General features: G+C 44.9%; 1 protein-coding gene across 1 annotated transcript in view; it reads right to left on the reverse strand.

The window, feature by feature from the left end:
- The window catches only part of TEX14 (testis expressed 14, intercellular bridge forming factor), a 95,301-nt gene that overhangs the window by 20,648 nt on the left and 51,573 nt on the right, over nucleotides 1-23,080 (reverse strand). The window contains exons 7-20 of the mRNA XM_057501283.1: nucleotides 22,483-22,613; nucleotides 21,250-21,363; nucleotides 20,240-20,363; nucleotides 18,972-19,150; nucleotides 14,293-14,444; nucleotides 13,862-14,052; nucleotides 13,309-13,459; nucleotides 10,115-11,031; nucleotides 7,199-7,305; nucleotides 4,573-4,698; nucleotides 4,274-4,362; nucleotides 2,993-3,256; nucleotides 2,134-2,234; nucleotides 510-632 (exon numbers count right to left, since the gene is read on the reverse strand). Of these exons, the coding sequence (XP_057357266.1) occupies nucleotides 510-632; nucleotides 2,134-2,234; nucleotides 2,993-3,256; nucleotides 4,274-4,362; nucleotides 4,573-4,698; nucleotides 7,199-7,305; nucleotides 10,115-11,031; nucleotides 13,309-13,459; nucleotides 13,862-14,052; nucleotides 14,293-14,444; nucleotides 18,972-19,150; nucleotides 20,240-20,363; nucleotides 21,250-21,363; nucleotides 22,483-22,613 (2,769 nt within the window). The remainder of the gene's footprint in view (nucleotides 1-509; nucleotides 633-2,133; nucleotides 2,235-2,992; nucleotides 3,257-4,273; nucleotides 4,363-4,572; nucleotides 4,699-7,198; nucleotides 7,306-10,114; nucleotides 11,032-13,308; nucleotides 13,460-13,861; nucleotides 14,053-14,292; nucleotides 14,445-18,971; nucleotides 19,151-20,239; nucleotides 20,364-21,249; nucleotides 21,364-22,482; nucleotides 22,614-23,080) is intronic.

The following is a 23,080-nucleotide window of genomic DNA, read 5'->3' on the forward strand; positions in this document are numbered from 1 at the left end:
TTAGTGGGGAGGTGAGGTAGAAGTTACATATATAAATAAGAGAATTCTATGAGTTTCATTTTATAAATGAAAATGCTATGTACAAATAGGTTCTTACAAAAGCTAGGCAGATTCCCAGTGTACTGGACAGCCTCATGTTCACCACTGAACTGTTGCCTCTACTCCTGGTTCTCCCACCATAAAACTTGGCAGGCCAGGGCTAATTCCCTGCATCTACAGATCACCAGTTCTTCACAAGGAATGACAGCAGGACTTTTCTTCCCCACAGAAGGGTAAGTGAATTTAGTTAACATAAAGGAAAGTTTTGAAAAGAAGTCAAAATACAAGAAACACAATTTTGGGAGAAATTGCATATGACCTGCCATTCTCAAAAATCTTATTTTTCAGGTATTTTCTCAAAACACATGAAAACACTGATAAGTCAACATCATATACTTTAATGTGTAAGCTTTTTCTTGATAATTTTAAAAGAGTAAAGCAATGCAGAATGCCTGAACTGTGATTTTTACCTCTAGAGCTATGTTTTCTTGAGCAGTTGAGGAGTAAAAATATTCACGGTCTGGAGTTAAAAATTCACCTTCTGTTACATCCTCAGAAGACTCCGGTGAACAAGTTGACTGCATGAACTGATCCTATTAGTAATGTAGGAAATCACTTTTAAGTTGGTGTTCATTATAAACAAATCCCTTTATAGTTGTATGTAGTGTTAATCATGGGGTTATCTAAAATTACCAGCAATCATGGTGACACCCTCTGAGCCAGCCCTCCCTGCTTGCTTGTGCACCTGCCTCTGCCCTCCTTCCCCACAGTGAGCTGTGAACCTCCTGGAGCAAGTGTGGCAAATGAATTCCTGAGTCAGTGTCCTCATCTGTACAATGGAGGGAAGGAGGGTTTAGGCGATGCTTCTGCTCTAAAATTTTCCAAAAGAAGAAAGGCCCTGGACAACTCAAGCTGGTGACTGAATTTAAGCACCGATTCTTAAGGGCACAGATGCAGCCCGTGTTGGCACTGTCCTCCAGATGAAGAGGCTGAGGCTGCTCAGAACCAGTTTTTCTTCAGGAATTAGTTAAAAGGCAAGTGAAGGAGCAAGATTTTTAAAACTGCAATGCAATCTCAGTAATAAGAATAAAATTAGAAATTTAAAAAGCAAGTTATTTCTTCAGCATCTCCACTTCCTTTTCTGCTTATTTCTCTATGCTCAGGCTCGGATCACCATATGGCTAGATGACTGGCTCCTTGCCTCATCTCCAGTCATCCCTTTGTAGAGGTTTTGTGGTTTATTTCCTTGGACATGGTTTTTGCCACACACTTCCTCTTACTGTGCACTTAGCAGCTGTCCTCCCTTACCACTCATAGCAGGTGGAAACTTCTCAGACAAGCCTGGCCTCCCATACCTCCCCCACTTCCCTGATAGACCTTCTCCAGCCAAGTCAATTTGTTTAAACATACATCTGTCCAGCCCTTGTGAGAAAGAAAGAATAAATTGTCCTTGTGGGTAGTTTGTGTGCTGTAATTAAATATAACAGTACGTTTTTCAAAAGACCTCAAATGTTATCACAATTGTATTTTTATTTGTTTCACTTTCAATTGCTGTTTATATTGATTGTGGCCTCATGTCAGCGATGATAAAAAATTTTGCTGCTTTTGTCTGGCTGGACTGTGGCCCAACTGCATGCAGCAAGGCTGAACACATTCCTTCCACTGAATCTGGGTCCTACAGGACATTCCAGACCAACACACTCTCACCACAACCCTGGCCTTATTTTTCCTAATACAATCTGACCTCAGTCACCTGCTGTGCTACAAGCTTGCTATCTGACTTCACACTGTGCTTCCAGAGCTGGTCTTGTGTCCCCAACCAGACGGGAAGCTCATCGAGTGCCAGGGCTGAATCTGACACATCGGTGCTCCCCTCAAGATCCAAGAGAAGGAACACTTTGAACTGAACTGACTTAGAAAGTATCACGCAGGGAGGAAAGACTTCTTCACTCATGTCAGAGACATGAGGGCACATACGCCAACAAAAAAGACCTATTATAGATACAATTTCAGTACCTCAGTATGTAACATCACCTCTGTGCTACTTTACCAGGTCCTTGGGCTCAACCTGGCTTCCCAGGCCATATTACTTACACTGGAAGATTTCTCAGTGGCCACAGATGCATCAGAACTTGCTTGAAACACTTCACTATGCTCTGGCTGCTCCTTTTTTCTGGGGGATGGGTGCCTGATACCTAATGATTGTAACACAACCAGGGGCACAGTCATTCAGTGATATTTGGTCAGCACAGAAGAGACAAAGGCAGGGCTTTAAGAGAAGAGATTCATGTGTATTTTGCCAAGGGTGGCTCAAAACGCAGCCCTAGGTCATCTTTCCTTTTGCCCACCTCTTCAAGAATAATGCTTGATGAGGAACAGATCATAACCAAAGAAATCCAAGCCAACAGCTTTTCTACCTAAATGATAATTTTAGATGTACATTTCTTTGACTTGCAAACAACTGTGAAATAATATCCCATGTCCTGACTGCAAGCAAATTACCAGGTGAAAATACACAGCCTTCCATTTTAATTTGCAAATCTATAAAGTGATGACAGTCAATGTCACTCATCTCCAGGTTCTTCTGGGAGCCAGTGGAGTTTTTTCAGCTTAAAATTTCACAAAGAAATGGGCAAAAAAGGAGTGGCCATTCACCACTACCATCAAGGAAGGGAAGTTCCATTCCTTGCCAGGTTAGACTCAGGACCAGGGTCAATGCATGGAGATTATTTCACTTCCTTTGAGCATATGGGTCTACTCCTGTAACAGAAAAACTCATGAATCTCTGGATTTCCTTACCCATGATAAGCTGTTTTGCCCTGGCATTCAATATTACCAGACAGATGGGAGAGGAGAGAAGACCGAGCAAAGGAAACATTCCAGGTTTACTTTTTATTGAGTTCTGTTTAACTTGATAGAGCTCACCTACCCTGATTCTTCCAAGAGAACTTACCAGTGAAACTTTGAGGCCCAGGCTGTCTGCCATGCTGGTCACCGTCACAGTCACTGTTGCCCATTTTGTAACACTTGCCATCTCCTTCCGGCTCATCATTTTTCCTGGGATACTCTACAGCTCGCTGCCAATCCACATTCTCAGGGTCCCTAATGGGCAGCAGGGAATCAGCCTCAGCCTCTAAGGTCACACTACTGCGAGGATGCCAAGGAGGTACTGCCAGTTGCCCGGTGGCTGCTTTCTCTGCCATTTCTTTCACCTCCGCTGGACAGAAGAGAAAGCAGCATCTAAAAACAGCACCATGAACACTGGAAACAAAAGGTTTCGATTCTTAAAGAGCTATGTAAATTTTTTATAGCTCATACTGTCACACCAACTGCCTTTTTAGAATCGCATCATCCTTAGCTTGACGGAGACTGTTAGTTCAGTCTGCCCTGTTTAGCCTGAAAGGGAGGACACAGGGGAACTGATGACAGAGAGGGAAGGGCGGAATTTCAGTTAGTTACAGCCTTTACTGATGAATTCTGGAGTGGAAGGCAGCAGAAAACTTGTAGATAGACTTTGCTGTGAAGATTTTACAAGGAAATGACATCTGAAGCCCTAGACTATACAGACTAGTGGAAAGGATTCGTTTGAGTCTGGCCTTTCTAGACTACACTGATCTCTTATTTTGGGAGTGTGTATATATGTGTTTTCATTCCAAATGTTCTATACTTTTGCTCATGTCAGTTAAAATTAGTATTAGAAAACACATTTTATCTTTTTAAGATTATAAGAAAAAACTGATACGGAAGGATAATGACCTCAGGATATGGGAAAGTGACACTGCATGCTCCTACTTTAATAATGTTATATATTAAATACATTGTACATTGTTTTGCTACACTTGGTATATAATATACAGTAATATATACAATAGAAACATTTCCTATAAAGTCCAGAAATGAAAAAAGCACCTCTCCACTCCCACCCAAGAAAATCAGTAAACAGTATACACCATAGTGGGCCTGATGGTCTCTTTTCTTTGGACTAATAACATGGAATGTGTTCACTTCAACAGTATTAGAAGACCCATCCTAATAAATGCTTATTTTTCCTGACTAGGTAAAAAGAAAAAAACATTTCCATCCTGCCATTTGTAATCAGAAAGGCCCTGCTTTTAAAATGTAATGATCTAACAGATGAAAAGAATGTGGGAGAATAGTGCAATTACAGGTGGTGTATTTAGCAATACACTTTAACTTTCATTTTGACCAACAGAAGTCATGGCTTTATACTCACTCTTCCATTTTAAGTGTACCTCTCCATCATCTTCATTATTTCTTGACTTTGTATTACAGTTTTCAGAAGATACAGATTCCACACTGGTCCTAAATTGTATAGGTTTTTTTAGGGAGTTGGGGGGCAGGGTGGACACAAACACATCAATTTGGTCAAGTTCCTGACACAACCCAGAACTCACCAGCCCTCCCAGAGGATGCCCCACCTCCTCTCTGAGCCATTTCTGAGGTCGCACTGACCCCTGCCCACTGCTGCCCACCTGCCAGACTCCCCACTGTTCAGACCACAAGACTCCTTACCTAGTAGGGCCCTGGCCAGGGCTGAGTGACACTAGAGGTCCCTGAGGGGGACCGGACACAGTGAAGAGGCCACTATTTAGCTGTGTAACTTGGGCTTGGATGCTGCACTCTCCAGGCCTTCCCTGGCTAAGAAATGAAAATAACTGGATTAGACGATCTGGGTTTTTTTGTTTTTTGTTTTTTTCAGTTTCCAAGTTCAGATTTCATGATTTTAAAAGTACTCTTGGGAAACTTTCAGAGGTAGAAGAAACTGACTGAAATAAAATTTCCCCAGACAGATTCCTAGTCCCTGAGCTGTTGCAGAAATCCCAGCCAACCCTCCAAAAATGCCTCAGAATGCAAGTGATGGTTCAGAACTGATCCTGCCCTTTGATCAGAATCCTCTGGCAACAGACACACCTGCCTATCAGTGATAGCACAATAACTAACATTTGTAAAGATGGTTCGAAGGCACCTAGGAGTCTGAAAAACATTCAGGGATCTTCAGCCTAGTTTCACAGAGCTCTAAAACCCTGACCTGTCATTAACTAACTGTCTGACTCTGGCAAACTTCAATCTATCTGGGCCAAAGCTTTTTAATCTGCAAAACAAGGGTGTCTTTTTTCCTTTAAATATCCATGATTTTATATTACTCTTTATTAAACTAACTTTGAAAATATGTGCTTGTGGCATGTACACAGGTTCCTAATTATCCAGAGTGCCCTACTCCCCCATTGGACCAGAAAGAAGAAGTCTGTTCAATCAGAACGGTCAGATCTGATCAGTTTATTTCTTTAAAGAACAATTCGGCAGTAGCTATCAAGAATCAATAAGAATTTCAAACCCTTTTATCTAGTAACTCTGCTTCTAGGAGTCTATTGAGGATATAATCCAAAATGCAGAAAAGGCACAAGTCCCTGTGGTCTTATTCATAACAGAAAAAGAATCCACCTAAAATTCAACTATGGGGGAAATCCAACAATTTCAAAGTAAGTGCACAGGTGTTATTTAATAATGTGAAATAATGCTCATGTTCTAATGTAAAGTGAAAAATCAGGATATAAAAATTGCCAACACATACATAATAATTTCATTTTTTTAAAGCATACAAAAAGACCAGGTAGATTGGTAGCAAAATGTTAAATGTTCCTTTGGTGTGTTTTTTATTTTTTGGGGGGAAGAAGGTGGAGCTGGACAGGGATGCCCACTACTATGGCTTTTGTTTTATCATCTAATGGCTATCCCACCACCCCATCTGCTTCTGTCAATGATGTGAGCACTAACCCTCTGATGCCAGTTAGGTAGCTCTTTGGTAATTCCCTTAGTAAGCCCCTATTATAAAATACAGTAGTCCCCCATTACATGGAAGGGATACATCCCAAGACCCCCAGTGAAAATATGCATAGTACACAACCTGACTGTTTTTCTTTCCTTAAGTCAAGAATTTTCGTCTTTTTACTTAAATAAAAGAGGCATTTCACAGCTTCTCTGTGGCGTATGTGAATTGTCAGCATTTGTCACTACTCTTGTGCTTTGGGGCCATTATTAAGTAAAATAAAGGTTACTTCAATAGAAACAGTGTGACACCTCAATAGACAATCTGATAACCAAGTCACCTACTAGGTGACTAACAGGCAGGCCAGTAGTGAATACAGAATGGATATTGCAGACTACAGGATGATTCATGTCTATCCTGGGCAGGATGATCAAGAGAGGAAGATTTCATCACACTACTCAGAACGGTGCATAATTTAAGAGTTATGAACTCTTTCTGGAATTTTCCACTTAAGAGTTTATCTAGAACATGGTTGACCATGGGTAACTGAAACTGTGGAAAGTGAAACCACGGCTAAGCAAGAACCGCTGTACACTCAACTAAAATGGGCGTTTTCCTTGATTCTCCCTTAAGGTCCACATATCTATCAGATTTGTCATTAGTCTCAGTCACCACTGGGGGAGAAACAAAAAGTTGCTTTTTTCCAAGAGAACTGACTTTAAAGCTGTGGATTAATCCTGCCATTTAACCACACAAAAAATAACTAAAATTGATACACCATACACCACTCTGTCTTGAAACACGTTTACTGGCCCTTTAATAACTGGCCCTATGCAAACCAAAATTTGTTTCATTTATGTTCTTCTAAACCGAGTGTACACACATGCTCTCCTTTCAGTGATATGTGCTAAAGCCAGTTCATTTCTTTTATCTAGCTGGAAATCAGAGGCTAAAGGGTAACTTTAGTACTGTTCAACCCCTGCTCTGGAGTCAGCAACACTTATTTTGAATCCTGGTTCCTAAATAGTTTGGTTTCTGTAGCACTGGCAAATGGAGTACCTGGCATTTCTTTTATGAGACAAAAACAACATGGGCAGCTTTGGAAAGGCAAGATGTTTTGCTTTTGACAACTGGTGAGTTCTGTCTGAGTAACCTGCCAGTCACTTTACCTCTGGTGTCTCCTACCAGTTTCCATTATACTATTCTTTCCACTCCCTTAAAGGGGAGAAACTGCCAAGAGCTGTTTCTGTGTTACTATTTTTCATCACTCAGTCTCTTTGTCACTAGACATAGAAAGATCATTAAATGGGTTTGGGGTCACATGGGAGTCTAAAAGCATGGTGACAAAAGAACAATAAGATGTTAACCTACCTGCTGGTGTTCTGGTTCCTACTTCTTTCCAAAGTGTCCTTGGCTCCCTCAGTGGGCTGAAAGTGTCCACCTATGCTCTGTTTTTGAGGGCCAAAAAGAGGTGACAGCTTTAAAAGCAATCAACATGTTTAGTGCTTTGAGGAAAGAATTGGCATTCCTCTTCTCCTCACTTTCATATTGTTTTTAAAGCCATTCTTGTTAAATGTGGAGAAATGATCAGACCTAACAAGGGTCTTTCCATACTTCAAATCTAGCAATTCACGTCTTACCTGGAGGCCTTCCATAGAGATGCTGGCCTCTAGGAACCCAGTCCATAAAGGGCGCAAGTGAAGAATGAGCAACCAAAATAGACATAAAAAATCCAAAAATTTCCCCCTATATTAAGGCAGTAGGCTTTGTGGTAGGAGCCCTAGACCCTGTGTTCTACTCTAATCCCTACTCAGACTAATCTACAAGCATCTTATGCTTCAGTTTCCTCATCCATAAAGCAGGGACAAATATCTGCCTGAATCCACGAATAGGGATGCTATGAAAATAAAACACAATAAAATAAAGGCTACAATACTTTGGAAATAATAGAAGAAAAATACATTAAAGCCTATGCCCTTTATCCAAAAGGGAGACTTTTGGATATGCTTATCCCAATTTAACAAACTTAATTACATTCCCTAATCTACAGCAAATCAAAGGTAACAAATGTGGGGCTCGGGGACAGCAGGATACCTAAAACTGAGAGGATGCATGGAAATGATCACAAGCTCCCTGAAGTATGAGCTCCAGGGACTTTTGTGTGGAGGTGAAGACTCCTCAGCAGAGGCTGAAGGCAGCACTGAGTCATGGAGCATCATGATAACAGATACTCAGAAAAATGTCATGATCACCAAGAAAAGGTTAGAATCTATTTAGAATATACTCAAAATAGGTATTAGAATGATGATACATTTGTTTCATCAGTATGACTAGAAATTTAAAAACTGAGAAGTTAATGAGTTTCAATTGTCTGAAAATTTCTCTTAGGTGAAAATACCTTATCCCTTTTTATCTAGAAAACCAGGGTGGACTTCTTAAAGAAAAATAAAATATGGTGTAACTGTTTTATGCACAGTCACATGTACTAACAGAAGATTTCCAACGATGGCTGCCACCAATTCCTTCCTCCTTATCCAAACTGCCATCTGAGCTGGCCTCCTGAATGACCAACCGAGAGCAGCAGCAGGGACACTGTCTCAGGGCTGGGACTGGTTTTCAGGAGGCTTAGCAGCTTCAGCGACAGCAGGGAAGCTTTCAGGGACAGCTTTCACTTGGGAAGCCAGCCGCCTGCTGTAGAAACTATTCACTGGATGATGAGAAGCCAAGTGCAGAGAGAGGGCACCTGGAGAAGCCCAAGGCACCAGGTTAAGTGGACCCTTCTGGGACCTTCTCACCCAGCCTGCAGCTGAATGCAGTGGAGGGAGTGCTGTGGCCCATGCCATGCGGGGTGGAAGAATTGCCCAGGTAAGCCCTGTCATATCCCTGACCCCACAGAATCATGATAAATAATAAACCATTGTTATTTTAAGCCACTAAGTTCATGTTGTTGTTACACAGCAATAATCAAAACATAATATGCAAGAAAAGTTATTCCTAATAGTTTTCTAGCAATCTCTAATTTTCAAAAGAAATGGAAACATTAAAGTCTAAGTAAAATCTCTATGCCTTCTCTTTATAGGAAAACAAATGCTGACATTTTGCTAAATATTTTGAGGACTGAAGCCTCACTGAAACGCAGCAGGGTGCAGGGAAAGAACACTGGTCTTGGAATCAGGAAACCTACCCTTAACCAACTGCTAGTCTTGACAGTAGCATAATAAAGGGTGCTGGTGGTGGGTACTGTCTGCCCTCCGTAGGCAATAGTGGGGGTGGCACCACAGGTGGAGAATTTTAAAACAATAATAAAACCCACTAAAAGCTTGCCTGCTTTTTATCACCATAGACCAGGAATTCTAAATATAATTTCAGCAATAAAACCCTCCTTCCAGTGAGGCTGGCCACTCCCACCGTACCCCCATCTACCATCTACCTTGGGAAGAACCTACCTTATAGACCTTGCAAAGTTTAAGCTACTGAGCTTGAGCTTCACACTGCAAAACGGGGTCGATCCAGCTCGAAAATTCTGTGATTCAAGAGGCAGTGTGCTCTCTATGTATAAACTTGTTCAAATTCATTCACTAACTCATACTCTCAATGACAACTTATCAAGTACCTTGTATGCACCAGGCACCTTGCTAGATGTTAGGGCCCAGGATGAGTAAGACCTAGGCCCCGTCCTCAAGGAACTCACATAGAAGTCACTCTGCAACCTCACTAAGCCTCAGGCTAAACCTCCCAGGCCAGCTCCCATGGTGTCTCCTCACCTCCTCTTAAGCATTTTCTTTGATAATCAGGTCCCTCTGTCCCCCACTGGTAGTTGTACTACTCACAGACAGAGCTTGTGGCTCATTTACCATCATATCCTAGGGTCTAATATATGGCTTCTGGCTCTATAAATGTTTGCTGAATTAATGAATGAGTGAATGAATGAATAAGCAATTTAGAATGGGGATTAATACCTGCCCAAGATACCACATTTACTAAGTTGAACCATGTAAAACTGGCAATACTTGATTATTTTGACTTATAACACAGAAATTTCATATGGTTCAACCTGATGCAGAGAATTTACAAGGAAGGACATCTGCTGTGTGCTGGGTTTGGGAGGGAAGCTGAAGAGTATCTACCTTGGAATTCCATCCTAAGAGGCCTTGTTTCCCAAAGCCAAGAGGACCTTGCTATGAGTTAGCTGTATTTATGTCAGTCCTTGCACATGAGTTAGGGGCAATGTTGAACATGGCTCCAGATCCTGCTCAGGCTGCCCTGCCTCCCCTTTCTTATCTGTACCTGATGGCTCTTCTCTGACTGATCCCCAGTGCTTTCTTCAGAGACTTGGGTGAGAGCTTTCCAGCCACAGCCACTTCTTTTCCTGCACCTTTTGCCAAAATGTCCCCCTCGAAAGTGTCTCACTATTCTTGGAGACCCTGCTAGGGTCAGGCTGTTGCCAGCAGAGTGCAGCTGCTGTTCCCCCTGCAGCTGTGTGACAGGAGGAACATAGTTGGCTGTTGGGGGTCCCAAGGCTAAAGGCAAGTCGAAGACATCTGCAAACTCTCTTGAGGAAGCCCATGAAGACATGCGCTCCTCCCGCTCCTTCTGCATCATCTCAACTTCATCTAGCTTCTGTTGGATAGACCTTAGCAAATCAGTATTCTGGTGCATTAACGTCTGTGCAATCTTCAGATTCAGCACACACTTACTAATGTACTCTTCAGTCAAGGACCTGTTGCTCATATTGCCCTTGGCCTCTCTGGCCGGCTCAGGGAGGCTGGGTGAATCGAGAGAACCATTCTGCCAGTCCCAGTCATCAAAAGAGAACTCTGTGTCAGCCTCTGAAGAACTCTCGTCCTCATCGCAAAAACAGAATGCCTCTCTCTCCATCTTTTCCAACTCTTCTCCCAAGGACTTCAACCCATCTACCTGGTTTGGTCTAGTCCCTTTGAGAGATGAACCCACTCCCGGGGGCTCTTCCTCTTTGTCATCTCCCATGTCCAGGAAGCCTGAGTAGATTTCATTGATTTCAAAGCTGCAGAGGCTCGCCAGGCCTGGGCTGGGGCTCCTGGCCTCTTCCGGCACAGAGCAAGCAGAAGCAGCAGCATCTTGGTTCTGAGTCTCCTTGGCTGTCAAACTTGGATCTGGGACCTGAGGATCTGGCGTTGCTTTCTCAGTGGGAGGAGAGTGACCCCTTGGTGACTGAGGTTGACTGCCTGTTGAAAAGAACAGCAACATGCACCTGACTAAAGTGATCACATGAGGTAGCTACACAGCCTCAGCTTATTGCTCAAGGGGGCATGAGAATGTAGGAAAAAGCTTGTTATTTTCCCACTCCCTCCCTAGTTGTAGAAGACTACTGGATATACCCAGAGGATGAAAGAGTATTTCTAACATGGGCCAAAGTTCCCATTTTGACGTGAGTTGAGATAGAAAATTTGGCAGCCATCAAACTAGTGCAGGGCAGGGACAGGAGACAAACATCAGGATTAATTTTCCAAAAAGCTGACATATAAACAGTATAGTTAAGAACAGGAAGGAGTCCATCTTAAGGCTAAGATTCCATTTTAAAAACCAGGAAGTGAGGAGGTAAGATTCCTAACATATTCTTGGATAAACAGACAATAACTCAACCCACTTTGGGGGCAGGCCTGGCAGTCTTGATTGTATGTTCCCAGAGGAAGCTGCTATCCTAGAGAGGAACTGACCCATTTCTTGTATTAGGTTAATTTTGCAGAATTACCTAGAGGACTGACAATAGAAGATAATGTCTCCCGCTGGAGATAAGCATTTGAGACCACTTTACAAGTCTATACCCCCTAGCCCTTTGGCACATTCCTGAAAAATCTTTAAAAGACAGAACCCCCAGCCTTTCAGTGTGCTTCCTCTCTGAGGAGAGCCTCACTTTTTCTGTAAGTGTGTACCTTTAAATAAAGCTTTCTCACTGCCTGATTTATTGTGTTTTATCTTTTTGCTATTTCATTCTGTTTCCAAGTCTCCAATTTACCCCTGATAAGTAGGGAGGGGCTGCTGAGAGTTCTGATCTGGCCCTGCAAGTTCCCGTAGCCTGGGTGACCCTATACAGTGAGCTTCCTCTACCTCCCTCTGCATTTTCCTGCTCTCAGCTGCCTGCAAGCCACTGCCATTCATTTCTCCTTTCGCTTTAATGAATTCCTTCCTTACCTACACTCTTCCAACTTGCTCGAGAATTACTCATTCAGAGTCAAGAACCCTCCCTCGTCCAGGTTGACGTTTCACCTGGTGCACACAGAGACCTCCCCTGTCAAGACATGCGAATTACAGGCCCCTGAATCTAAGTACTAAATTCATAGCTCTCTTTACACAAATACGAGTTCAAATATTCATGTCAGTTAAAGTTATATTCTTGGTGAGTACCTGACGAAAGTAAGAGACACTACCTAAGAAGCCACTGTGTCATGGGAAGAATACTACCTCAAAAAACACCACCAGGACTAACCACCCATCACTCCTGGCTGATGACATACAGCGTGAGGAGAATGGGAAGGAGAGGCCAAAGTAGAGAGAGCTTATTCTGGAGGCCTCCAGCCCTGTCCAAAGAGAATCAGAGAAAATGTTCACTTGGCCTGGCTCCTCACTCTGAAGCAAGCTCTGGAATCCTGAGCAAGCCACAATCTCTCTGAACCTTAGTTTTCTCATCCAGAGTATGAGAATATTAAGCCAGATGATTGCAACATCCTTTCCAGCTCTGAATCCTAAGGTTGCTATAAATGTATTAAAAAGCTGTAAGGCTATATAGGAAAATGCTGGAAGGAAACACCAAAATGTTAACAAATTATTTCTGAGTGGCAGAATTAAAATGGTAATTTTCTTCTTTGTATTTTGTTAAATTTCCTATAATGAGCACATAACAGTGTGAGTAAAATTGTAATATTTCCAGAGTATCTCACCTGGCTTTACTGCATTTGCCTATCCTCAGGGGTGGAGAGAAGTTCATCTCCATATCAAAGGGTAATTACCTGGGCAACCAAGGGCTTATCTGAACCTCAGAGGTTAGGGGGAGGTCCTTGTTTGCTTCTGCCAGAGTAGGAGAGAGAGAAGGCTCCGTCCAGACTGCAGTTTGTAAGCAATAAATGGATTTTAAACCTTATTCCTCCCTTTGACTGATTTCGGTTTTAGAGGTATTTTGCCCTGGGATTTCTTCTCCCCAGACTTAGAAATCGTTTTTAAGTTTTGAAAATCATCATTTTTGTGAACAAATAAGATAAATTCCTAAGGGTAATCATGCTAGCAATAAACTGGTTGTTACTGCTTACTTCTGGATCCAACCAACGTGTATATAGAGCCCCAAAAGTTTAACTTAATAATTTTAGTGATCTTGGTTTTCCCCTAAGGCATCCTCTTTTCCCAGTTTAAGTGTCATGTACAGTTCAGAGGAGGTGATTAGTTGCAGCTTGTGACTCTTAGAGCACATTCATGTCAAATAATGCTTAACCTGTGGGTTAAGGCCATACCTGTTTCCTTCAGTTCTTTTAATTGCAAGTCAGGGGGCTCTTTTGGATGATCTGAAGTCAGTCCTTGATAGACACTGACATCAGGATGGAGTTCACATCTCTGCACCCTGGAGAACTCGGTTGGCTGAGTTCTCCGACTTCCAATAAAATCCTGTAACAAGGGAAATACTGTCAATCATCTGAATGTCACTGGTGTTTCTGAAACAAACCTAGATTTCAAATGAATTCCCTCACTCCTGTAAGGTTGACTGACTCTAGTCTTCATTAGCCAATTCATTGTTATTATCAACATTTCAAAAGAAGTAACAATTGCTGCCATTCATTGCATCGCACTATGTGCCTACAGGGTGCCCCTCCCAGCTTTCCTCACTAATGCCCTGCTGCCTTCACCAAGTTCAGCAGCAGGCTTTTCTCGTGAATGCGAAAGGGTGTAATTAAATGAGGATTTCCAAAACTTCTTACAACTTGGCCTCTAACTTCTTCTTGGTGTGTAATTCCCTACTTCCCTGAGATGAGTAAGCAGAAATGAACCCCTAACAGCTTTAGAGCTTACCTTTAAGTCATTCTTCAGAATATACTGGATATCTTGAAGGTTCATAGTTCGATCTTTCTGCTTGACCTGGATGCCTGACTTAACAATATCATAATAAGGTTTTGGAAGCCTGCTGTCAGCTTCTAAATAATTTCCCAAAACAATGGCTTCTTTGATGACTGAGCCAACTAAGCCATTCCAGGGTATGTTGTCTGTTAAGGAAAAAGTTGTAAGAAGGAGTAACATTAAGAAATCAAATGAAATTGGATAACCTTAGTCAAGTCACTTAACCCCTACAACTACTATTTTCTCTGTAAAAACTACATGAAATTCCAATCACAAAGCAGAAGCCACTTTACCCAATTATCAGGGAAATCCTTGCTACAGAGACAGGAAAAAGTAGTGTCAGAATCGAGTACACATGGTCACGGTCAATATGCTCTTTCATCTACCTGTTAGAATCTCCTGTATGATCACTGAAAAGCTGTAGACATCTGACTTCACTGTGGCTGCCTTCTGTAAGATCACCTCTGGGGCTGCCCAGTTGTACAGCTGGGCCGGAAGAGGTATGCAAGTCAGGTCCCTGTGTCCACCTCCGTCCTGGCTACAGAAGGAAACACAAGGTAGGGCTTATGTCTTCAAGGATCATTATGATCAGCGCACAGTATATTTGTGAAACATTTGCCTGTGAAGACTGGCAACCTCCTTGAGCTTCTACAAACCCAGCTAGATCCTGAGGTAACTCTCGCTGCTGGCCATTTCAACACTTGCAATTCCTTACTGTTCCTACCTGAGTGGGCCCTTACCACCCTCCCACCTCATCGCTTCCTCCTGCTTGCTCACTCCACTCAAGGCACAGGGGCCCCCTCTCAGTTTCTCCAAGCACCTCACCACTTCAGGTCTTTGTACTGGCACCATCATCTGCATGGCGTACTCTGCCTATAGATCCTGGTGCAACTGGCTGCTTCTGGTAACAGAGGCATTAGTTCGAAAATCTCCTCCTCAGAGAGGCCTTCCCCAAACACCTACTCTAAAGTAGTCCCATTTTGTGGGTGGAAAGGTAAGGCGGATAAAGAAGCACAAAAATCTCAGTCATAATGTAAGTTGGTCACGGGGATAGTAGTGCAGCATGGAGATTAGAGCCAATGGTTTGGTAACATCTTTCTGTGTTAACAGATAGTAACTGCACTAGGCGGTGAGGATTTCATATTGTGTGTAACTGTTGAACCACTGTGTGATATTCTTGAAACCAATATAATATTGTGTATTCACTATACTTCAATAAAAAAAACAGTCCCGTTTTGTTGGCTTCAGAGCACTTATCTGAATTTTTTGTTCATTTATTGTTTATTATGTCTCCCCTCCACTCCTAGAGAGTAGGCACCTCATCTTTTATATCTCCATTAAGTCCAAACTCACACCAGAGCCTCAATGCTTACTTTTGCAAATATGAATATAAGACTCTTTCAAGGCCTCCCTCAAGCTCCATCTGCTTATCAAAGCCTTCTGGAACTCCTCCAACAACTTGTGATTGCTTCTTTTCTGACTCTGCCTTCCAGTGAATGAGCCCTCTCAGTGAAGCACTCAAAGGTTCACTGACTGGCTTGAATAACTCAACTTGCCAACCAGGCTCCCTGAGAACCAGGGTGCTGAGAGTCCATTAAATGTCTTCTGGGCCACCAAGGGTCCTCAGGGTGAGGTCAGTGCTCACTTCTGCCCACAGCTGTCATGTACATCAAATAAGATCATGTGTGTGGAAACACTCTGTGAGCCATAAAGCACTACGTTTTAAGTAGGAAATTAATACAAATGGTATGGTAAGCATCTGGTTGCCGGTTAATAATTAATAATTAAGTTTTTAAAAAGCCAAGTGGCCAGACATTCTTTTCTGGTCTGGCAAAGGATAGATTTTAGAGGATGGGATGGGCTTCTCAGAATTTGAGCAAACTTCCCTAAATAATATTTCCTACAGCAGACTTTCTGATAGATGGCAGTGAGTTCAGGAAGCTGTGAAGTTAGAAAAGCTGGCATTGACTTTTCAGTTCTATTTCTGAATAGTCAGGTGTGGCCTGGTGTAATGTGAACAGCCTGGATATACATGCCAATATCATATTAATATCACAGGAAAAGCAAGGAGTGTTTTCTTGTCAGAGATATATTCTGAGGCCCTAACATGCTTGGCTCTTCATGTTGTGCAGTGATTCTCTAAGTGAAATCACCTCCCTTCCAGGCCTCTCAGGCTTGTCTAAGGCTCTGATAAGGGACATGTCACCTACAACCAGGATTTATATCCTTTCTCTTTCAACCCCCTTCACTTTCCCCTCTTACCCTTCTCTGTTAAAACTTCTTTTCTGGTTGTCATTCTAGGGCAGTTATTTTTCTGGGTTTCAGCTCTGACACCATTAAAATTACATTTGGCTACAGCTATGTGATACCACCTGCAAGGTCAATTCCAACTCCAAAGAATCCAACAAGGAGGAGCTGAAGAACAGGAGAGACTTGTTGTATCATTTTTTACACCAAGCGACAGAGTTCCACCCTTGACAATGACATTCAACAAACCAACCTGCTCAAAGAGAGTGTTACCAAAAACAAAAGTGGAATTGAAAGCTATTTTGCATTCTTGGATAATCAACTGTCTGAGGTTGGATAATCAGCTGTCAAAGCAGCATACACTGTTGCAACTACAATTGCTTGCTGACTGACACTTCTGCCTGAAGTTCCAATCTGAGGACAAGCCCAAAGGGGAACTCACACCTTCCTACCCAGTTACCTCCTGGCCCCTCACTTGACCAATCTGTGGACCCCAGTTCCTCAGTGCATATCACATCTTTCCCTTCTATTTTGGTTCCTTAGTCACCACCAAGCCCTGCCTGGGGCCTCTTAGCTGCTCTTCCTACCCCAACCACAAATCCATCCTGCCCCCAAAGCTAGAAAACATCCTCTTCCACGTGGGTCTAGCCACAGCTGGGTAACTACATACTATCTCTTCACCTCTCTGGGCCTCAGTTTCCTCATCTATTAAAGGACAGGGTTGAACTGGGCCCTTTCCAAAGCTCCATTTTAACTCTAGGATTCACAGAAAAACTGTTATTTATCCCCATCAACAACAGATGGCATCCCACCACTGGCCAACACCTTGGGTTCTGTTACAGCCTTCCTGAAAAGTCCTTGTCACCAGCAACAAAAATGTCCAGACCCCTCAGCTTCCACTACTCCTGAACATGCAGCTGAAGTGTCAACTTGTTCTTAACTGCTTCAAGTTTTCCCTTCATCTAGACTCATCCATTCACTTAATGAACATTTACTGAGCAATTACTGTGTGGCAGGCCCTGAGCTGGGTGCTGAAGATGAACAAGCATGGTCCCTGCCATCTTGGAGCTCGCCATCTGGCAGAGCAGACACACCTGACTGCGGAGAAGGGGAATGTGCAGTGTGCCGGTAACAAGGGCTTCAGTATGGGCCCTCTTGGGGTGTAAGGGAAACTGTGTCTGAGGTGAGTTTAAAAGGGTAAACAGGTGAGTGCCAAGTATGCCAGATGCAGGGAGCAGCACCATGGTGTGGCATGAACTGCACGTGGCTTCAGATGGTCAGAAGGGAGTATTAAGAGATGAGGTTGGCCCTGTGCAGAGCCCCGCCTTGGAAGGCTTCCAAACCCAGCAAAGTGCCTGGACTTTGTAAGCAATGGGGAACCACTGAAGGTTTTAACTGGGATTCAGAATGGACCAAACCTGAAGCTGAGCAACTTGACAGTTGTCTAGTCTCCACCAGTTCTCCATGGATAGCTGCTGCACTCACACCCTAAATGCTCCCTGCCTCTCTCGTCACCTTACAGCCTCCTCTCCACATGCAGGGGTGAGAGGACCTTCCTAAAACTAAATTACCCAGCATACCATCCTGCTTAAAAAACCCTTCAGAGCATCCCAGTGTTCTTCAGACAGGATTCAAACTCTTCTGAACGCCCACAGGCTTAAGCACAATCTGGCCCCTGCTCTCCTCTCCAGTTAGAGGGACAGGAGGCACTGGAGGGCTGGGAAGTAAGTATTTCTGTTTCACTCATTTGAAAAACATGCTGTGCACCCACTTGTGTGAAGGCCTGTTCTAGGCATCTGAGATAGAGCAATGGATTAAACAGAAATCTCTGCCATCACAAAGCTTCTCACACAGTAAGAAAAGTACATTATGGAATATGTAGGAAGCCTGCTGAGCCTCAGTGATCGGAGACTGGGTGGTGATGAGGTAGGCAGGTCTAAGCAAGGGGCTTGCTCAGTGGCTGAAGCTTCACAGCAGAGCAGAACCAACACTGGGCCAAAGCCTCAGAGCTGTGGACGGCACGAGGGGGCACAGGGGAGCTCCTCTGCCTTTCAGCGTTTAAGGGCGACAGATGGAGGTCAATCCCCAGCTCCCAGGAGGGCCATGACCCCTGCTAACAGGAAATGAAGCCCATCCGACCATCCTTGAATGACAGTGTCATTTTTGTCACTGCCTCCCTCACTGCACCGAGCCCCTTGAAGACAAGGAATACGCGCCCACCCAGCCCAGTGTCCGGCTCAGGTGTAGGAAGTGATGGACTGACTGTAAGGCTCGTCAGCACCCGTCTCCTTCTCTCTCCTTCTTGGCTGCACAGCTATGGCACGTTTCCTGGCCTCCTTGCAGTGAGAAACTGAGTAAGCCCCGCCACTGCAAGGCAGGAAGCCATGACAGAGCCACTTCAGGCTGGCCCGAAACACCATGCGCCCCTCATGCCCTCTCTTGCTCAATGGCTGGCAATACAGAGGACACAGAAGGGGACGGAGGCCTGGAAGACAGCAGAGCCACAAATGGGAAGAACTCAGAATGGTGACTGTGCCCTCCAATACACACACTTGATGGAAATTTAAGTGGGAAAAGCCACTTAAAATTTTGGAGTGGACTGTTAGAGCATTTACACATACACATTAGCTAATACGGGCTCTTACTTGTTAAATGTTTATCAAAATGAGAATGTCCTGAGCAGAAGTAATTTCGCCAAAGTCCCTCTCACCTTGGCTGATAGGGCAAGGCATGTGGGCAACCTCTTTCCCAAACGATGGACGACTCAGCCCACCCATGAGGAGTCCCGCCCAGATCAGATTCTCTTTACAGTGCCCACCTTTCCATCATGTACTCCAGGTTGGTCAGCCTTGCTTCCCATGTGGAAACGATGTGGATGGCATAGGAGCTGAGGGAGCGGTGGATAAAGCCCCGGGAATGCAGGTACCTCAGGGCATCAGCGATCTGGAGCAGCAGGTTCACTATCACCTCCATGTGCAGCATGGGGAACTGGGACCTCTGCAGGCAAGACAGATGGCCAGGAACAGGACAGGCCCGGCCCCATGCTATACAACGCTTCCCATGTCCTTTAATTGACCCTCTCAGCTACCTAGTGTCCCCATTTTACAGATGGGGAACCTAAAGCTCAGGGAGGGTAAGTGACTGGCCCAAGGCTCCAATGACCCAGGCCCTCCTGGTCCCAAGCTTGGGCTCCTTTCCCTCAGCTGAGCTACTCACACCACAAAGAACAGGGAGAAAGTTCCCAAAGCCTGGTTGTGCGTCCAGGATGGGCCCACGGCCACCACGGACAATGAACCTGCCCTGCACCCCCATCTAAGGCTATGCAGTTAGGAGGACATGGAAGATTACAGGGCCAATCCAGCTCCTTTCCCAGTCAGATGACCAAGAAAGTTCATCCTAAGAGGACAGAAATTCACTCACAGGAACGTACTCAGCTGCTTAAAGTCATAATGTTTCCCCAGAGAAATGGCATTTTAAGGTAATGCCCTCATCAAAGGAGAGGGGAAGGGCAGAGAGAGAAGGAAAAAGAGAATACTCCTAGGAGGTCCTCACGGAGGAGGAATGGCTAGCCATTCTGGGGGAGGGCCCTTCCAGAGGGTCTCTTCTCACTCCCGCCACGAGCCTTAAACAAAGTCATGGAGAAGGAAAAAAAAATGCTTTAGGACCTCTCCAAAGCCACACCTCAGCCCAAGGCATATGTCCCAGTAAGTCTGGGGGCCTGGAGGATGTCCCCACGAGGAAATTGAAAAGTGAAAGAGGCCTGATAAAGGCCTGTAAGTAAACAAACTTCTCTCCAAGAACAGCCCGTAAAAGCACAGGTGGAAATGTAGGAAAATAAAGCCAGCTGTTTGATTAGTGAGGTAGATGTGTTTTCTGGGTCTGCTGAGCTCTTCAATGTCTAACAAAGCAGGATAGACAATAATAAAAGCACACTCGTTCCAATCAGGTGCTTATCAGCCTTATAGAGTTCACAAGTGAAGAGTTCAGAGACTTATCCTACATTTGCCAAAGTGTGAACTCTGTTGCTGGGGCAGGGGAAGAGGGGAGGACAGGGCAGCAAAAGCAAATCTGTGGAACCACCATTACCCGTTCATGGAGGACACCAAACAGTGTGCCAACAGTGACACGCTCATACACCAGGTGGGTCTTCTCCAGCTCCTGAGACAGGCACACAGCCATCAGCTGCAGTAGGTGGGGGTGCCGCAGCTTGCTACAGAAGAAAAGGCGGTCGGTACAGCCCAGGCAAGGAGGACATGATGAAAAAATGGGCACTTTCCTTTCTCCTAGGCCCCTTGAACACATTCTAAACAAATACCATTTGAACGTGTTTTTCTAAGACGACCGGATGGGTGGTTGGTGTTGAATGGCAGGGGTACCTGTGGGTGAATCTATGGCTTCTCACTGATCAGACCCTGAGGGCTTAGAGTCATCAGTGCCAATGTCACTAAGAGCTACTGATCAAGGCACTTTACACTGATCATCACCATCCCAACAACCACCTGTAAGAAAGGTATCAACTACTTGTTTTGGAGATGAGGAAACCAAGGACAGGGAGGTGTCAGACACTTCCCTAGACCACACCCCCCCCACGGTCTCATGTCCAAGTCCACACTGTGTCTTAAGTCCTTCCAGCCTCCTGGGGCCCCTTTAGACTGAGAGCTGAGTGGCCTCCTCAGGAACCTAGGTCCACTCCAAGGCCTCAGCAGCCCCGTTGTGAAATCATGAAGCTCCTGCCTCAGCATGAGCTGACCGACTATCCCTGGAGCCACAGGAAACCTAAGGTACTGAGACATGGGCATGCCCTCAGTGGCAGAGACATGGCTCCGCAGACCTGTGAATCTCATGCACGGCCATGCTTTGTGAATGGGTTATGGGAAGTCAATCAGCTGACTGCACTGAGCTCCTTGCCACCATCATCCCCACCCCTCAACCTATTAATTAACTCCTTTTTCTCTCTTGCGGTAGCCCTTGGAAATCCATGGATTTCAACAGTCAGGAAATCCTGAGGCTGAGAGAACCTGATCTCCACACCCCAGAGGACAGCCCAGCCTGAACCAGGACTGCAACATGCCCAGGTCCTTGGGCTTCCTTCTCACCTGCTGTGCTCCTGCTCAGCAATTAGTAAGTCGGCGAGCCGCAGCCTGCTGCAGTGCGGGTGGGTGGGGAGGTTCAGCTCCTTCACTGTGACCCTGTTCCCATTCCACACCAGGCTATAAGGGCAGGAGAGTTCAAGCAGATGGGGGTGAGCAGCTACTTCTGCGATACGGACCTCTCCCAGCCAGAGGCACAGAAGTGGTGTTTACACAGCATCGAGTGTTACACAGCCCCATGGGATACTTTGGGTCCTCCCTCCCCCTCACCCTGGGTCCTAATGAATCCTGGGCAACTTAACATAGGCAGAAGGAAGTCACTGAAGGATTTCACTGAAGCATTTCAGGGAGGGAGTGGCTCTGTTGGGTTTGTATTTTAGAAAGACAACTGTATCAGCAGTGTGGGGAATAGCAGGAAGGGGTGGTCTGGAGAATGGAGGGCCAGTTAAGAGGCCAGTGACTTGGTCTGGTGACTTGCAGTGGGACAGAGAGAGGGGACCTGACAACGGATCTGTGGCACAGGCAGGAAAGCAAGGAACCTGTCTTTTGCAAATGGAGGGACCCTGAGTGTCTGGCAGAGGCCTTTTTGGAAAGATGTTTCTTCTAAGCAGGGAAGAAGCATCCAGGTTCAAGGAGGCCAAGCAATCTTGGCCAGGACAACTGCTGTGACCCCACAGGGGCCAGGTCTCTGGGGACTGAGAACACAGTAGGGACATCTGTCATAGCCATATCCAGTCACTGCTGCCTCTGCTGTGGCTGGCTGCTGAGAACTGCCCTGATGCCTGCTCCACTCCTACAGGGCCCTCAGTACCCTTTGCTCTACAGGGATCACAGGCAGTCACCACTAAGCTGCCTCTATCCACTGTCAGGAGTCATCTTGCCAAGAAGTCGTCCTCAGAGAAGGACCATTGGCATATGTGGAAACATTCTGGTTGTCACAATCACAGTTGTGGCGGGTGGGAGTGGGGGCATTGGGGGGCTGCCACTGGCATCTAATGAGGAGAGACCAGGGATGCTCCTAAACACCCTACAGGGTACACGATGGCTCCCCCCAACTCCCACTAGGATATCCAGCCAAAAATGTCAAAGTTGTCCAGGTGGAGAAACCTTCATTTAGACATACATTCTTCAGTGTTTCCTTGTGTTTAGGTAGAAACCCTCCACACGTAAGAAAGTCATGTGAAGCCCATTCGTTCCATGGAACTAAATCAGACCCCCCACTGGCCAGCCTCTGCTTACTTGGTCATGACCATGTAAGGGCCACTGAAGAAAGAGAAGGTAGGTTCATCATTAGCTTGAATCACTTCCTTCTCTCCAATTACTGGAAGACATCCTAGATAGGCCAGCTGTGTACCCCCTGTGAGATAAAACTGAAAGCAAAGCAGAGCTTCAAATTGTGGGCAGAAAAGAGGCAAAGTAAAATATCTCCTCAATCTTATCAGCCAGCTACAAATAATGACAGCTGCTGTTTACTAACCTGCTGGATACCCCTATGCAGTGGCCATTATTCGTTATATTATCTTTAACCTTCCTAGAAACCTGCAAGGTTATAATATTCTTACCCTTTTACTAGTCAGGAAACCAGGGCTCACAGAAGGAGGTCAGATGCTTGCCTGAAGCACTGGGCTGGATTGCTTCTGTGCAGCCAAAACCCATATTCCCTTTGCCCCGGCCCCCACCAGCCTGCCTCTGCACAACCAAGAGACACAGTGGTGGGGGCTGAGCTACTGGCAAACATCATGCAGCCACTTAGCAAGGTTTCCCAACAGTTTTCTGTAATGGATGGAATCAAGAACCCCAAAGAGGCTATTTTCCCTCAAAACATTTCTCAGTTTAA

Source organism: Manis pentadactyla, chromosome 4, assembly GCF_030020395.1.
Source record: "Manis pentadactyla isolate mManPen7 chromosome 4, mManPen7.hap1, whole genome shotgun sequence".
Lineage (NCBI taxonomy): Eukaryota > Metazoa > Chordata > Mammalia > Pholidota > Manidae > Manis > Manis pentadactyla.